Genomic DNA, 17,563 nt, shown 5'->3' with positions numbered 1-17,563 from the left:
AAATTCCCCAGACCCACTCCCCCTACCCCCCACCCCAAACCAGCCCCTCAGTTCTAAAGGTTTATTTGGTCTCACACAGAGTGTGCATCCTTTGGTGGAGTGAGTCACACTTTCTTGGAGATGTCGGGTTGCCACCTGTCCAGGTTTTCCCAGGATTGTCCCTTTTTTGAGGTAGCTGTCCTGGGAAATTTGGATGGGCGTTTAGTGGTGTAGTGTTATTGGCTCGGGATCATCCCAGATGCCCTGTGATTTTTGTTTTGTTTTTGTTTTTGGTACCTCAGAGGTGGTGACCCTGTGGAGGTGACTCTGAGGGAGGAAAGTGGTTTGTAAAATGTTACTCTTACACATCACCAAGGTCAGGGGTTGCAGGGGATTGCTGGATATATTTGGTAGCTGCTTGTTCTCATTACATTGGCAGAGCCTAAATAATTTTGTGGAAAAGAGTCCAACTTAGTCCTGTTTGTATTTCAGCCTGTATTTAATGCACAGTCTTAAGTTGGGCTCCTCATACCTGCAAAACAGAAGGATCTGTCTTCTGTGTGGTATCTAAAGCTAGAGTTATTCACTTCACATGGCATTGTTTGTACTGGGCTCCCCTTGTGACAGTACGTGCTGATTTATAGAAATCTTTATTCTTTTGCAACTTATCATTTCCCCCCTTGATAGCGTGTAATAGAAGGGTAATAATACTTGGGGGTGGGGAGAGAAATAAGCTGTAGCCCTGCAGCTTCAGGTCCCATGGTCAGTAGCCCTACAGGGACATTACAGGTACACGAAATGGACCCCTGTGCAGAGGATCAATAGAAGAGCTGTGTACCACTTAATCTCTATGGCTTGGATCTCTCGTCAGTCCAATAGGCCTTGTGCTGGCTCCCTGCACAGTGGTGAATTTCAGTCTTTGTGCACATCTGTGTGTGCAGAGTGATCAGAGGGGATTATTAGGCTACAGCAGAGATGTTACGCAAGGTGTTCAGTGTGTGGCCTTCGCACTCCACTTATAGCAACTTCCTGTCCTCCTCCAGCACAGGATGCAAAGAACAGTTCTCCCACCTGCCTTTTCCGCAGAGGTTCACTCGCTTTCACCAAATGATGGTTAATTTGGCACACTCTCCCCACACTCGATGAATTAATCAGGAATCTAAGGAGGAGGGACATTCACCAAGGGGTCTTTTGGAGTTTTTTGTTTTTGGCAGCATGGCTGTTGGCTTTGCTCATAAAATCTTTCTTTCCTAGTCTTCCTGTTGCTGAGAGGTCTGGAGAAACCCTGGATTTGCATCCTAGTGTGTGTCAGTTTATGACGTCTGTATCATTGCTAACGTTCGTGGAGGCCTCATCTGTATTGATTGTGCTAAATGGACAAGGTTCATTGCCCTGACCCATCATGCTCATCTTATGAAAATGAGGCACTGAGAGATATAATCATGGATTGGCAACCCATGGAGGGCACCCCACAAGAACCTTGCTAGGAATTCTTTAACATTTTAAAGAAAGTTTATGCATTAATCACAAATGCATTAATATTTAACATTATGCAATAAGGGCAAAACCCAGAGATATGAACAGTCATTAAGTAAAGAATAATTTGTTAGGTATCAGAAAAGGCTTTATTTCCCAGAGTTGTTAATGAGTGGAATAGGGTGTCCGCTTAACAAGCGGGAGTTTGTTACAGCTCCATCTCAGGCTTAAGTGTATCTTGCTATCAATAATTGTGGATTTGCTGAATACTGACAAGGCATGTGTTCTTGTTGGGAGCAGGGAGTGGACTCGGCCTATGCTTATCTCCTTCCCAGTTCTGTTTTTAAGCTAAGCTTTTTTTTCTACAGATGCTTCATTCAGTGGAACGCCACCTAATTATGCCTATGATGCAGACCGTGCCGAAGAACAGCGGCGACACCATGACATGATGCCCTACATTGATGACTCTCCATCCTCCTCACCCCATCTCAGTTCCAAGAGTCGGGGCAGCCGAGACACACTCTCCTCAGGGTCTTTGGAGTCCACAAAATCAGTGAGTCCTTTTTAGCCTCTTTAAGCATGGAATCAGCAGTGTGTGTGTGTGTGCGCGACTAGCATGGGACCAGGAGCATGGGAAGGAGGACTGATTGATTGACATGTGGTAGTGGTACCTGCTAGGAATGGAGCATTTAAGGTTAAAGTGGCTTTCAAGTGTTAATCCTATGTTTCATGGATGTGTAACGTGCGTACAAATTTACGGCCAATTGTTCAGCCTCGCTCCTGTGAGTCAGTAACGCTGTTGAATCAATGAGATTACTCAGTGAATAAACTCTGCAGAATCAAGCTCTAAATACCAGCTGATGCCTTTAGAGAAGGTCTTGGACTAAACACTGTAAAGAGACATGCTGGGGGGGTACATGGTAATTATGATTTGTGACCAAAAGAAATTGGGGGAGGGAAGAACAGGAGGGGGTTGGATGGGAGTGAAGTATGCTCAGGTAACTCTCAGACTTTGACAGGTAAAGTCAAGTTTTGAAGCTTGGAGGACAACAGGAATCAAAATTGCCAAGCGATTAAACTCTGAAGTGTGGTGACGGTGCATATGAAATAGATGCTTCTCGTTTAAAAAATGTCCTGTGTGCACTCAGTAGCTGCTCATGTTTCCACCTGCAATAGACCTTAGAGCTGACTGGATCCATTGTGCCAATGTGTAAACACTTCCAGGAGGGAGTTCTTTTAACCTTAAAAGAATCAATAATCCCCCTCCCCCTCCCAGGAACTAAATGGGTAATTAACTCTAGTTCAGTCAGATTTAACTGTTAGCTCAATGTGGCTCACTAGAAATGAAACGCAGCTGCAGACAGCAAGGGTTTTCTTCCAAATGTGATGTTTAGAATCAGAAATCAAAATGGGTTATTGACTTGGGCAAAGAGGAGTAATGGAAAATTCCCCAGCCTGGAGTTCCACCCTGTCCTGTGACTCTGGGTGCAGAGCCTGACTTTCCAAAAGGCGTTCCCACCCTCCACCCCCTACCTCAAAGCTGCCAATTTGCAGTCCTTCCCCAAGCACCTGTTCAGGAGGCTAGGTAAAGCTAAGCATAGCCCCTCAGGCCCCTGTCACACTCGCTGTCACTACAGCATTACCCGTCAGGAATGAGCATTACCCATCAGGAATGGTGCTTCTATTCATACTTGAATTCTTGGTTTTCTTTATTACAAAAATTAAATAAGGGGGGGTGGGGGAGACAGAAAAAATGTATCTAGAAGGATGTGAGGGCTGTGACAGAAAATCGCAGCCCTGCAATATCCTGCTGGAGCATCTGGGTCATTTCATTCTGATGGGAAGAGTGCTAACATGCATCAGTGGTAGAGTTCCTTTACTTCCTGGAGTGACCACTTGCTGCAATGTCAAAGTGGCTTGTTATAAATAGAGTATGGGGAAATCTGCTTATGCCTATTGCTTCATAGATGAGTGGATGGCTGTGTTAATTATGGTTCGTTCCTGTCCAGCGCAGTAAAACTGCTAAGAGAGGGGCACCACCGCTACCTCAGACTCCTGACCGTGAGCTGCAGTTAAAGCTCCTTAAAGTGACCCTGATTACGCTGTAAGTAATCTGCAGATATTGGTGCCAGCACACATGAGGAAGTGTCAGTCACAGGGTTACGAGGTTAATTTCAACCCTGTTACAATATTTTACAGCCACATTAATTCCCTTGTTCCTGCAAGTTGCAAAGCCACTTGTCATCATGGTTGCGCTTGCAGCTGCTTTGGAAAAAGTGTCACTGTAAGAAAGGATAAAGTGCCCAAGGTGGTGCACTGAGGCGAGCGCACAAAACATATTTGACCAGAAGCCTGTAAAGCTGTCACGTGCACCTCGTGTATTACCTTTCCCAGTCGCTGAAAACCAGAAGATAGTGTGTTAATAGAAGCTTTCTCCTCTATAAGTAGCTTTGTTCTTCTGCCTGATTCAGTCAGTGGGGTCTAGGGGGACTTTTTTCAAATTCTCCAGTCCCCCCAGTTTCTCTCACTGGTTCTCAGTCCCATCTGCCTTGTCCAGCCACTAACAGCCTCCCCTACCCATCCCCCCACTCCCAGTCTCCTTGTTCATCCCGTCACAATCTCCCCTCCTTATCCCCCAGCTTTTAGTCCTCTTGCCTACAAAGTTCCAGGCACCCCCCCGCCCAATCCCCAATTATCAATCTATTTACCCACCAGTTCAGTCTCCACTCTCCCCCCGTTTCCAGTCACAGGTGGGGTTTTTTCTCCCTCCAGTGGCAGTGTCTCCAGCTCCTTGGCCCAATCTATTCCTTTCCATACCCCCAGCTTCATGATCTGTCTCATCTGTATTCAAGTCAGGTGGCTTCCTCCTCCATGCTGCCTGAGAGCCTGCTGCGGGAGAGAGCACAGAAGAGACAGACGCCCTGTTCTCTGTTCCAGTGCCCAGCCCCACCCTAGCCCAGAGCAACTGTGAGGAGCTGGACCGTGCATGCACAGTTCTGTCACATGTAGGAGCTGTGGGGACTGGAAATGGAGCATGCTTAGTTTCTGTGAAGAGATGGTGCACACACTGTTTGGCCCGCAGTAGAGGCGTTGAGGAATTGGAGCGTGTTCTTTGTGTATGGAATCTTTGGAGATTTTTGCTGCTAAACTATAAGAAATCTCTACTGGCAGGTGTGAACCAAGATTTTTTTCAAAGGCCAAATTTGGGTGGATTTTGACAGGAACAGCACAATGCACATCCCTGATGCAAAGGCCACCTCCCCGGACAAATTTCAAGTCCCTTCTCCTGAACATTGAAGTACCTGAGCTTCTCAGAAGAAAAGGTTACCAGAGTCTTTTTTTTAACCTTGCAAAGCAATGTGATTTTTTTTTTCCTAGCCTTATTCTTGGAAACTGCTGAATCGTTTTGTCTGAAACTTTTTTTGGAAATTTTCAGCCTGAAACATACAGGTGGTGGTGAAAATTTTAGCCCAAGTAGTTGAAGTCTGGCAAAGTTGAAAACAGGATATAATAATATGAAGTGTGGGGCGACCTTAATAATAGGCAGTTCTACCAGCCTTGCCTATAATATAGAGGTTACATTTGTATTTGGGAGTGGGCACTGGAGTTAGTAGCTGGGAGTAGGGCCGCATAAATGGAGCTCACCTCTGAGCATACAGGAGTGTTGGGGCAGCCAGTGGCACATGTCACTAAAGGAGAGTTCTGAGAGCTTGGGATTCAAACTGGGGGCTTGTTGCTGGAAGTAAGGGTACAGGAAGGCATAGTGCTCAGAGCAGGTCAGGATAGGGGTTAGAGAGTTCCCCAGTCTTGGTGGTGGCTATTGGGAGGCTTGTTATGATGGAGCGAGTCCTCTTGAGGTGAGGAAAGGAAGCAAGGGGAAGAGAGCAGGGGCAAGAGACTAAATTTATCTGTAAGAACTTCCTGTCCCCAAGCAGCGCCCCAGCCAGCCAGACATATGCAGTGTGTGGAGCTGGGTTGGGTCACGTCCCTGGTGTTCCCCATCCAAACTCCTCCAGCAATGTAGAGTATGTAGGGATGTAATGATGATGTGGGGTTGAGGGCAGGCGTGCTGCCCCCAGAAAAATTACAAATATCCATTTCTTGCGTGTTTAGATCAGATTTATGCCAAATCCAATCTCTTGTATTATTTCTCTCTCTCCCCCTTTCAAGAGGGAGTGTCAGAATTGGCCTTCTTTCCCTGTAGAAGGAGGAAGCTGGGTCGTGAATGGGGACTCCAGCTGGGATGCCCCCTCTTCCCTGGTCTGCTTCAGCCATGGTAACACCCACTGGCAGGGAAAGACCCAGATGCTATCTAGCCAGCAGAGCCGGCCCTAGGCATAAGCAGACTAAGCAATTGCTTAGGACCCCAAACAGCTTTTTATTATGTGTTGGGGGGGGGAGAATATTCCTCCTTAGGGCCCCCAATGGGCTAGCACTGCGCTGCTACACAGGCTCCAGCTCCTCGTGCTGCTCCCGTTGCTAACCAGAGAGGAGCAGCAGGTTTCCTCCAGAGCAGGGGGAGCTCTTCCTTTGCTTTAGACAAGTAGGGGGAGCTAGATTTTAACCCCTGGATAGAGCGCTGTCAGCTTCAACCCACCTATGGTAATTTCCCCAGGCACCAGCTTTTAGATCCCTTTTTCTCCACGGGTGCCTACATCTTTGCGGTTCCGCTGCTGGGCCCCTGTGTCAGGCTGCTCTTGTAACCGTCTGTGCTCTTTGGGGAGTCCAGAATGTCACTCAGACCTGCAGATGGTGCTGCCCCATCAGCCCTCTTTGCTTGTTCTGGATCCATCTCACTACCTCCCATTCAGTCTGCTACCCCGTCTTTCATTTGTGCATTGAGCCTTTAGGTTCTCACACCTGTCTCAAAGTGCCTAGCACTGTTGTTGCTCTGCAAATAATAAATAGTAAGCAGAGGGCCTGGATTCAGGCCTTAGCAGGGTAAAAAATCCCCACCCCAAAGTGTTTAAAGTCCCGCCTCTCTGTGAATACTTAGGGACCTTAAATAGTCCTTTAATTAAAAAAAAAATGTAATCTCTATAGTTTATATTTGTTCTCCTGCTTTGTGATTCATCAATCCTGAGCTCAAGCAGGAAGCAGAGGGTTTTAAATTCCCCAGAGCCTGGTGAGGGTGAGAGCTAGGAAGAACACTGAAGTTACTGTGTAAGGCTACACTTCTGTGTTTAAATCATCCAGAACGTTGACTGCTCCTGCCAATATAACCAGGGCTGGAGTTCTGGAAACTAGTAGCGTCAGGAATTGGAACTCCCTTTTATAAAGCTGGCCTCTGACTGGTGTGAAAAGCTCTGCCTTCCATGCTTACAAAAGTCCTTTATTGCAAATTACCAAAGCAGACGCTCTCTGGGTGACAGTCACTGGAAAGATGACCTGCACCAGCCTATCTGGCATTTCCCGAGAGTCAGAGAATATCCTCCAGCAACGTGAGGGAGTGGGGGGAAGCTACCCCACCTGATCTGCTCCCAACTGTTGACTCCACTTGCCACTGTGGCACCCCTGGGGCAAAACACACCAGTTTTTTTCCCTACAGACCTTGTTCCGTGTTAGAGGGGAGGGGACAGGCACGGCACCACCTACTCAGGTTGGTGCATGCAGCGGACAGGATCTGTCAGGGAAGAAGAACCAGGGTGATTTCTGAAACTGCATCAGCACCTCAGAGGATCTTGTCCCCAGCGCAGCCCTATGGCTTTGCTCTGCCTCTGTCTGCACATCTTTCCCCAGCACCTCCCGCTTTCTCCCTCTTTCATTCTGTCATTTCCCCTCAGACCTTTTCGTTCCTTCTCCTTGTCTTGCTGTGTCTCCTTCCCAGTTTTATTTGTGGTCTCTCTCCTGTCTTCAGTTTCTGTTATCCCCTCCATCCCCCACACTCTTTTCCTCTCCTATTCTTTCTTTCTCTCTGCTGTTTAATGGCTTTGCTTGGATGTACAAGCCCTTCCTGAGAATAGCTGGCACACACAGCATTGATGTTATAAATAATGTTGGCTTCTCTCCCTGCTCCCACCCAGCCCTCCTTGTATGAAGCAGGGCTGGCCTGGTTTTCCCTGTTTAACATCTCCCAGACAATGAGCCACCTCCAGCCTATTAAACAGAAGCCTCCAAAGATATTTACCTTTTAAACATCATACTTAATCATTTTTCCCCTTTGAAGGCTGCCAGCCTCTCTCTGAGACTCAGAGCCATCCTTACTGGAAACTTCTCCTTTGAACATGCTAATTGCGTGGTTTCCGAAAACACTCTACCAAAGGGTGGGGAGAGATTTAAAGATCCCTTTAATACACCCACTCAGAGGCAACATTTTCCTTCACAGGGAGATGCCAGCTGGGGCTGCTTTGTAAATTCTTATTCATCGTGTTTCCAGTTTCTTAATCCGTACGCTCCCAACATTTACAATAAAACGATTATTACTGTTAATTTAAACAGCAGCCAAAAAGCCCTGAGTCCTTTAAACAGATTTGGGAAGAGCTGTATCTGTCTAATCCTTGGAGCTGGTGAATCCCAGGCTTGCAGTAATTGAATACAACACGCAGTGCCAACCTGGTTAGTAAACTAAAGTACTTAGACTGACAAGTTGTAAACACATTGGAAACAGCCCTGGCCCTGGGCCAGCATACGCAGGGTGTATAATATCCAGCACTTTGAACCACTCAGACTGGCCTGGATTCAGGTTGCAGGATTGCATCAATGGCAGCGACCCAATATATCAGCTTTGAAATCCCCAGGAGAGCTTGATGCACAGTCCAGCTGTGAAAAAAAGAACAGGAGTACTTGTGGCACCTTACATAAGAACATAAGAATGGCCGTACCGGGTCAGACCAAAGGTCCATCTAGCCCAGTATCTGTCTACCGACAGTGGCCAATGCCAGGTGCCCCAGAGGGAGTGAACCTAACAGGCAATGATCAAGTGATCTCTCACCTGCCATCCATCTCCATCCTCTGACGAACAGAGGCTAGGGACACCATTCTTACCCATACTGGCTAATAGCCATTTATGGACTTAGCCACCATTTGTTCACCTTAGAGAGGAACAAATTTATTTGAGCACAAGTCCAGCTGTGCGGGAAACACCAGCCTGTGAATAGTGCTGCTGGCATCCCATGCTCCTGAAGCCCCTATTCTAATCAGTGCTCCCTCTCCCTCCTCCATGTTCCGCCCGCAGCTCCTGGAGAGCAGGAGCAGAGAGCACTGATTACAACAAGCTTGTTCAGAGCTGACTTGGTGCAGAGCTTCACAGAGAGAGCTCCCACGATTGACAGATGGGCTCTGGCTGCTGCCACGAGATGCTCTTACAAGATGCATTTATTTTTAAATTTGTGGAGGAGGGTAGCTGAGGGGAGGTGGGGGAGGAGGCTTAGAGAGGAAGAGGAAGGAAGGGTTGGGGGAGGGTGCTGAGGAAAAGTGGAAGGGATAGAATCAAGATGCTTGCTGGACACCTACAAGTGAAAAATGAGCCAAGCCAGCCTGAGAGGAAGCCCAGCATCCACCCCTCCCCAGGTCAGGCAGGGAATACATTGCTTTCCGCCATGTGCTGCTCCTGCACCCTGCTGATGACTCCCCACTTTCGTCTTGTAGGAATGTTGCCGCTTGGCCAGCGTGAATTTGGTAAATGTAGGGCCTACTCCCCACCCCACTCTGCAACCGCCGGGTGTGCTCAGACTCAGAGTTCCTTCTCCCTGTGAGTGGAGGAGTTCCTAGTCCTAGCAGATCTTCCTCTCCCCCATGTGTGACAGGGAGCTGTTCTTCCATGCCTATGTGCTGTCACTCCACTTCTTTCTCTACCTGGACTGCAGAAGCACGGCAAGGAGTGAAGCTCTGGTCCCAGGGGCACTCCCCTTGTTTGTTAGATGCACCAGGCAGAGCAGTGAGTGCTCTTGGAATTGGTGTGCGCCTCCCTGCTCTGCCTCTTTGCTTCAGTGGGGGAGAGGGGCGTGGCCTCCTTGCCCACGCCTGCTCATCACTTTGACTCACCATTGATGAGAGGGTGAGACCATTTCCAGTTCTGCAGATGGGAAAGGAGACGGCAGTTGGATGACTGAAACTAACTCCCTGTTCCTGCACCTGCTGAAGTCTGGTGCCAAATTCCCCGTGACTTTCCTGGGCCCAGAGTACATTTCCCTGAGCGGGATATAAAGAGTGGATGATGCAGTCCCCCTTGGAGGGTGAAGAGGTACTGGTGCTGGATCCTGATGCGCTTCTGGTGGCGAGAGCTGCCCACTCAGTAAGGTACTAGATAAAACTATCAAAGCAGAGCTTCCTCAGCAGGAAATGTGCATTGGATCATCAGTTCTCAGGAGGGAAGTGCTGAGCAGCAGCACAACCCAGACAGGAGAAACGTGGTGTCTTATTGATCCCTGACAGCAGTGGGAGCAGCAGCAGCAGATCATCTGAATGAGCTCTAGGAATAAGTGTGTAAATTTCAGATACTGCCCTGGAAACCTTTAATGTGCTCTGTGGCTGTAGGTTCAACTCCCCTGGGGTTTCCTCATGCAGCTGCTGCACTGCAGCCTGAGGCAGCCAGGCCACTTGGGCTGGATAGAACTGAAAGGGGACAAGAGTCTCCAGCATCACACTTGAAGCTGGTTACATAAAAGGGATTTAAAAACCACTGCAAAGACTTTCAGAGGTGACCTCTCCATCTGATGTCCTTGGGGAGGCCAGCCATGGCAGAGTCCTGGGAGAGATGTTTGAACCTCCTGAGGAGTAAATCTTTTATTAAATATATATTTATAATATGATATATAATTGTTCATTTTAATATGTATATAAGAAATTTTAACAGTCAAACCAGGAACTTCCATCTTTACCATCTGAGAATACCCAGTAGGGATTGTTAGAAATCGGAGCCTATTCCTATGAATGGGAAAACGGGCTTCTAGAGCTGGAAGAGAAACTTTGTGTGCCAGTAAATTTATAGCAATATTTTTTTGGGTTAACTTAAAAGAGATTTAAAGCACTCATCAGAATCTGACCGTCTCTGTCTATACAGACTTCATTATATCGCTCCTGTTCCGCAGCTTTGCAATTCGTATTTACAGATTGGGCCTGGTTTCTCACAGTCCTACACTCTGTCATCAGGCAGGGCCTGCTGATGAGAATTACAGAGTCATATCAATGAGGTACCAATCACATCATTTGCAGCAGGAGGGAGGTTGAAGCGGTGATGGGTTTTTAACATTTGTTGTGAAGTTACCTGGCCATCCAGGAGCTTCATGCCTGGCCTTGTATCACAGATCTGGGCCAATGGGCATTTCGCAGATACAGCCAGAAGAGAGCTCTGACCCTCCAAATGTCCTGGCCCCTTCCCCTTGAGTTGAACGAAATCTGTTAAAAGTTTTAGGCCTGTGTTTTTGTTCTGTGTTTGTACTGTGCCTAGCCCAATGGAGCTGTGGTCCAGGGTAGGGCTCCTAGGCATTCCTGTCATATGAGTGATAAATAATAAACATAAAATAGTTGAGCAGTTCTGATTATGTAAAGTAGAGGGCAGTGGTGCATGCATGTGGTGTGTGTGTGTGTGTGTGTGTGTGTGTGTACACCCACCCACCAGCTCAGTATAGAATTTAAGACGCTGTGCCTAGTCACTGGTGTTTTCCTTGAAGCTTAAACTGTCTGCTGGATTACAAATTCCTGGGCTCCTCAGAAACTCCCTTTCAAGATGTCAAAATACATTGTGTGTCTAAGAATTTCACTGAAAGGAGGATGCAAGCTCAAGTGCTTTCCTCTTCCATATCTTAGCTGGCTTGTGGATACTTTTTACCAGTTTCTTTAGAGCAGCTTCCATCTACCGTTTCCTTTCACAAGGTGTTGCGGTATTTGACACATTGCAGAACTACCAGAGAGGAGCCATTTTAAGGTCTTTCACTCTCAAAAAGTGCTTACACAATTTAATAAGAGGATCCATCTTTCTTTCTTGGAGTTGCATATGGGCTCAAAACAACCTCATAATGGGACTGTTGCTGCAAACTTTACAATGGAGAGGCTACCCCATCTCCATAATAAATCACATGCATCTCCAGAGCCCCAAACGAGGGTCTCCCAGCTAAAGGAGAGCTCTGTTAGCTTTCAGATATGGAAAAGACTCACGTTCAGCCAGTAGCATGCAGCCTACTGTCATATTCACGTAGACACCAATCCTGTTCCCACTGACATGAACAGCCAAAACCCTTCTGATATTCACTGGGGCAGGACTGATCCCCAAACTATCCACGCACAGCCACCATAATGACTCTTCTAAACAATGCTCCTGTTTTCAAGGAGATTTGACTGTATGAGTGCTTGAAAGGGTTGTAAGAAGCAGTGTTCTGCGTTAGAGGGAGACCAGGAAATATATAACAGAATTTCAAATAGATGGACGTTTCTAATGAACTGTATTGTAAGCGTTGGACACTTTTTGTTCAAACTTTGCAGAATTGCTCCCTTTTGCCTTTGAGATAAAATCTGGCTGTTTTCAGGCCAAATGACGTTTCCAAGCCACAGTTTTATAGAGATGCTAAAATGGGGTTTTATAGTAGACACTGTAACTGTTACCTCTAGAACTGAGTAAATAATAGATTTTTTTCAATTTGGTGTCTGAATTGAAAAATCTGAAAAAAATCAATAGAATTTTCTGGGGTTTTCTCACTCTGATGGAAAAACTGGAAAAATGTGAATGAAATGACATTTTGAAATTAACTGTTTTTGATTTTTTTCCCCTCATTTTTTATTTGGCTGAAAATATTTGCCAAATTTGCAGTTAGTTTTGGTTGCCCCAAAACTGCATTTTTTTTTTTTGGATGAATTTACTATATATCGCAAAAATGTTGCCCAGCTCTAGTTACCAGCTCTCCATAATATCTGTCTCTAGCCTTTATTTTTGCCCACATGACTCTGAATTCTTTTTTCCTGTCTTTCTCTTGTCTTTGCATTTTTGCTTTTGGGTTGTCTCTGTGAAAGTACTAATGTTGCATGTAATCCAGATAAGAAAACCCCATTTAGAGAATCAGCACTGAGATCCCAACCAAGTAGTGCAGATTATCCTACCCGCTAAATAAAATAGACCTGTTAAAAGAATAACCACTGGGGCAAGTTGGTGCCTGAGAACTACCTTAACGAATGGCAGAAAAGAAACAAGCAGTCATCTTGTGGAAATCCCGGGCTACTGGGGTAGGGAGCGGTGTCCAAGTGACACACACAGTTATTAAGTCAAGCTCATGGAGAATTATCATTACGTTTCTAAGTTACTGGGTAAATAAACTCTGTATATTATTTTTATCTCTGTACGTGTGCCCAGAAGCTGAGTGATTGTCACATTCTTTATTAATCTATACCTAAATGCAATAAATTTAGTTTGCCCTGAGGTCATATTTTCTATGCTGAATAACGCTCCCCACTCCTTTCCTTTCATCTTCTTTCTCTATAGAGTGAGCCAGACTTGGAGAAGGGCTTGGAGATGAGAAAGTGGGTCCTGTCTGGAATCCTAGCCAGTGAGGAAACCTACCTGAGCCACCTAGAGGCTCTGCTGCTGGTAAGCACCTGGCACAGACACCAGATTTAATGATAATATTCACATTTCCAGAGCAACTTTCATCCAAAGATTTCCCAGAGCTTCACAAACGCTGACTGTCTCACAGTGACCTGGTGAAATGTAGGTAATTGTTATCCTCGTTTTGCAGGTGGAGAAATGGAGGCATAGAAAAGCAAAGTGACTTGTCCTAGGTTACACAGGGAGTCATTGGCAGAGCTCGGAGTAGAACCCAGGAGCCCTGACGTCTAGGTCTCCTGCTTTAACTACTACACCTGCTGCCCCCCAGCTAGTGGAATAGAGATTAAGGGGACAGAACAAGGGGCACAGGGACTGTAATTTCAGCATTCGTATCCTGGGGAAATCTGTGAACTGGGAGTTGAACTACCCCAAGGAGAGAATTGGTACAGTCTAGTGTTCAGAGAGTCACTGAAGTGTCAGTGGGAACATCATGTAACAGAATAGGAAGGAGGCATTAGAACATGACAAAGACAAGTTTACTTGGTGCGTGTAGTAACAGTCTCCTGGATTCTATTTTTAGCCCATGAAGCCTTTGAAGGCTGCTGCCACCACTTCTCAGCCTGTACTGACCAGTCAGCAGATTGAGACGATTTTCTTCAAAGTGCCTGAGCTGTATGAGATCCACAAAGAGTTCTATGATGGGCTCTTTCCCCGAGTCCAGCAGTGGAGTCACCAGCAGCGTGTCGGAGATCTCTTCCAGAAACTGGTGAGTAAGCTGCCACCCCCAACGCTCCTTTAGCCTCAGTGCAGCTTTAATAGGTGTGTCTGCCAGGTGTGTCTAAGACTCACATTCATTCCTTTGCATGGCTCTGGTGTGTGGAGGTCCATGGCTGGATGAGGTGGTAGAATTTTAAATTCGTCTTTCCACTGTGGAGGGGTCATAACTAGGCCTTCAGTTTTGTGCTTAGAGGCTACATCATGACTCCAACAATATTACAAACACAGTCCGTCTTCCAGAAGACATTAGAGCTCTCCACAAAGCCTGCGGTGTGTCACTTGCTGATCATTCAGTTACCAAGGAGGCTGGCATGGCATCCTGACACTTTTTGAATCATAGTCAGAAGGGACCATTATGATCATCTAGTCTGGCCTCCTGCACAATGCAGGCCGCAGAATCTCATCCACCCACTCCTGTATCAAACCTGTCTGAGCCATTGAAGTCCTCAAATCACGGTTTAAAGACTTCAAGGTGCAGAGAATCTTCCAGCAAGTGACCCATGCCCCATGCTGCAGAGGAAGGCGAAAAACCCCCAGGGCCTCTGCCAATCTGCTCTGGAGGAAAATTCCTTCCCGACCCCAAATATGGCGATCAGCTAAACCTTGAGCATGTGGGCAAGACTCACCAGCCAGAGACCTCGGAAAGAAGTCTCTGTAGTAACTCAGATCCCACCTCATCTAACATCCCATTGGGCATATTTACCGCTAGTAGTCTAAGATGAATTATTTGCCAAAATTAGGCTATCCCATTATGCCATCCCCTCCATACATTTATCAAGCTTAGTCTTGAAGCCAGATAGGTCTTTTGCCCCCACTACTCCCCTTGGAAGGCTGTTCCAGAACTTCACTCCTCTGATGGTTAGAAACCTTCATCTAATTTCAAGTCTAAACTTCCTGATAGCCAGTTTATATCCATTTGTTCTTGTGTCCACATTGGTACTGAGCTTAAATAATTCCTCTCCCTCCCTGGTATTTATTCCTCTGATATATTTATAGAGAGCAATCATATCTCCCCTCAGTGTTCTTTTGGTTAGGCTAAACAAGCCAAGCTCTTTGAGTCTCCTTTCATATGATAGGTTTTCCACTCCTCGGATCATCCTAGTAGCCCTTCTCTGAACCTGTTCCAGTTTGAATTCATCCTTCTTAAACATGGGAGACCAGAACTGCACACAGTATTCCAGATGAGGTCTCACCAGTGCCTTGTATAATGGTACTAACACCTCCTTATCTCTACTGGAAATACCTCGCCTGATGCATCCCAAGACCGCATTAGCTTTTTTCACGGCCATATCACATTGGTGGCTCATAGTCATCTTGTGATCAACCAATACTCCGAGGTCCTTCTCCTCCTCTGTTGCTTCCAACTGATGCCTCCCCAGCTTATAACAATAGTTCTTGTTATTAATCCCTAAATGCAAGACCTTGCACTTTTCACTATTAAATTTCATCCTATTACTATTACTCCAGTTTACAAGGTCATCCAGATCTTTCTGTATGATATCCCAGTCCTTCTCTGAATTGGCAATACGTCCCAGCTTCATGTCATCTTCAAACTTTATTAGCACATCCCACTTTTTGTGCCAAGGTCAGTAATAAAAAGATTAAACAAGATTGGTCCCAAAACCCTGAGGAACTCCACTAGTAACCTCCCTCCAGCCTGACAGTTCACCTTTCAGTATGACCCGTTGTAGTCTCCCCTTTAACCAGTTCCTTATCCACCTTTCAATTTTCATATGGATCCCCATCTTTTCCAATTTAGCTAATAATTCCCCATGTGGAACCGTATCAAATACCTTACTGAAATCGAGGTAAATTAGATCCACTGCATTTCCTTTGTCTAAAAAATCTGTTAGAAGGAGATCAGGTTGGTTTGGCACGATCAACCTTTTGTAAAACCGTGTTGTATTTTGTCCCAATTACCACTGATCTCAATGTCCTTGACTACTTTTTCCTTCAAATTTTTTTTCTAAGACCTTGCATACTACAGATGTCAAACTGACAGGCCTGTAGTTGCCTGGATCACTTTTTTTTTTCCCACTTGAGAGAGAGACAGTGTCGGAGCCCTTTGGGGGCACATAGAATAAGAGTTCAGTTTCATATTTCACTTCTTGTATAAAATATCCCGTGACACTGCATAGGAGTGAATTAGATGCTAGAGGTGCATTGGCTGTGCAGTTACTCAGTATGATTCATATGTTGCCTTGGAGGTTGGAACCATTGTGGTGGAGGACTTCCAAACAGCTCTCAGAACTCTGCAGTTCTTCCCTATATTTCTCTCCTCAAACATCCTGTCTCATACCTGACCATCCAGTCTCTGTTTGTTTGAACACAATTTCCTTTGGAGCCTGCTAGGCCTGTTCCAGAGCAAGCGGGTGTTCTCTCATCCTAGAGACTTACTGCTATTATTTATTACACGTGTTGTGATAGCACCTAGGAGCCCCAGTCACAGACCCTGACCACATTGCTCTGTACAAATGGAGAACCAAAACATGATCTGCTGCATCTACATCCCCTGCTGACCCCCTCAGCACACGTGGCAGTGCATTATACTAGCATTTGCAACATTCTAATGAAAACTTACTAGCCCAGGCACAAAATCCATGTGCCCAGTCTGACCGTGCCAGTGATGATATTGACAAAACTCTGCACTAGACAGTCAGATCAGCTGCTAGCACCTTGGTGGTGTTTCTTCCTCCCTGAACCCGTTCCTGCTGTCTGTGCTCATCTGCCACAGTTCTGGGGGCAGTAGAGAGAGGCAGCCTCATGGAGAATAACCATGTTCTTTCACTATAACCATAGCCAAGGTCAAAGCCTACAGGTAGCTGCTTAGGTTGTGCACACAGACGGCCCCTTATTAGGAATTAGCATCTCAAATCTTTTCTTTGTCTCTGCTCTGGCAGCCGGTCCTCTCTTGGAGCTAGTAGAACCCAAGCTGTTAGCAGATGATTGTTTCTTTTAGGCACTGTCTGGGGGCACTGCTGCTCTCACTTGGCCAGAGAAATGAATTAGTTTCAGATGTTTGAAAAAGGAAACTGGTTTGTGTGTTTATGTGCATTTCCACTTGTTGCTGCTCTGTTCCACACCCCCGCCTCCTCCTATCCAGTTTTGCGTTGCTCCATCTGCACTGTTGTTGTTACCTCATGCTTTGATATTCTACCCTCCTCCCCCTGTGCTCCTGCTATTCCCTCTGCTGTGATTGTGGATGTGTTTTTTCAGTCTGGTGCTGAGAGTTCCCCTAGCAAAGTTCAACAAAAGACCTCAGTGTGCAAAGCAGAACAGATAAGAATAAAGCAACTTTACAGAGCCTGAAGATGACCTAGGGGTCCCCAAGCCAGATATACCTGATTGTCTGCATTCAAAAGGCATCCCTCTAGCCCCTCCCCTATAGTGTGCAGAAAGCAAAGGATTATGGGAGCTTCATTTTCTTTTCTAAAAAGAAAATCTTCACATTCCTTAGGTGTCTCTGATTCCCTGAGTTGGGGAGACATTCCACTGAGTAGCTTATTGGATGGAGAGTGCAGTTCACCAGGGTCACTTAATTGTTAACATCTGTGTGGCAATGCACCAGCTCCCTCCCCTGTTGACTTGAGACGGGGGGGGGGTGGGGACGACAATATTGCCCTCCAGCAGCTCAAGATGAAGCCGCAAGAAGCTGCCTTTCACTGCTGGTGCATTTCAGTCAGGAGGGGATAGCTCATGGACGTGGTACGCGGGGCTCAGAGATTAGCTCACAAGGTCTGAGCCGCCAGCTGCTGCTCCCCAGCTTGCTAAAGCTGAGATGTAGGAAGAGTGCTGCAATCAAATGATGCTTGATAAACTGCCTTGAGAGGGTAGCGGAAATAATGCTACTAGCTGAGG

The 17,563-nt window shown here is 46.3% G+C and overlaps 1 protein-coding gene across 3 annotated transcripts in view; it reads left to right on the top strand.

The window, feature by feature from the left end:
- Window positions 1-17,563, top strand: part of BCR (BCR activator of RhoGEF and GTPase) — a 128,934-nt gene that overhangs the window by 54,963 nt on the left and 56,408 nt on the right. For all 3 annotated transcript variants that reach the window (XM_039505838.1, XM_039505841.1, XM_039505839.1), the window contains exons 2-4: window positions 1,824-2,008; window positions 12,866-12,970; window positions 13,509-13,694. In XM_039505838.1, the coding sequence (XP_039361772.1) occupies window positions 1,824-2,008; window positions 12,866-12,970; window positions 13,509-13,694 (476 nt within the window). The remainder of the gene's footprint in view (window positions 1-1,823; window positions 2,009-12,865; window positions 12,971-13,508; window positions 13,695-17,563) is intronic.

Source organism: Mauremys reevesii, linkage group 18 (genome assembly GCF_016161935.1).
Source record: "Mauremys reevesii isolate NIE-2019 linkage group 18, ASM1616193v1, whole genome shotgun sequence".
NCBI lineage: Eukaryota > Metazoa > Chordata > Testudines > Geoemydidae > Mauremys > Mauremys reevesii.
Note: the sequence above shows the minus strand (reverse complement) of the source record. Positions and strands in the feature narration are given on the sequence as shown.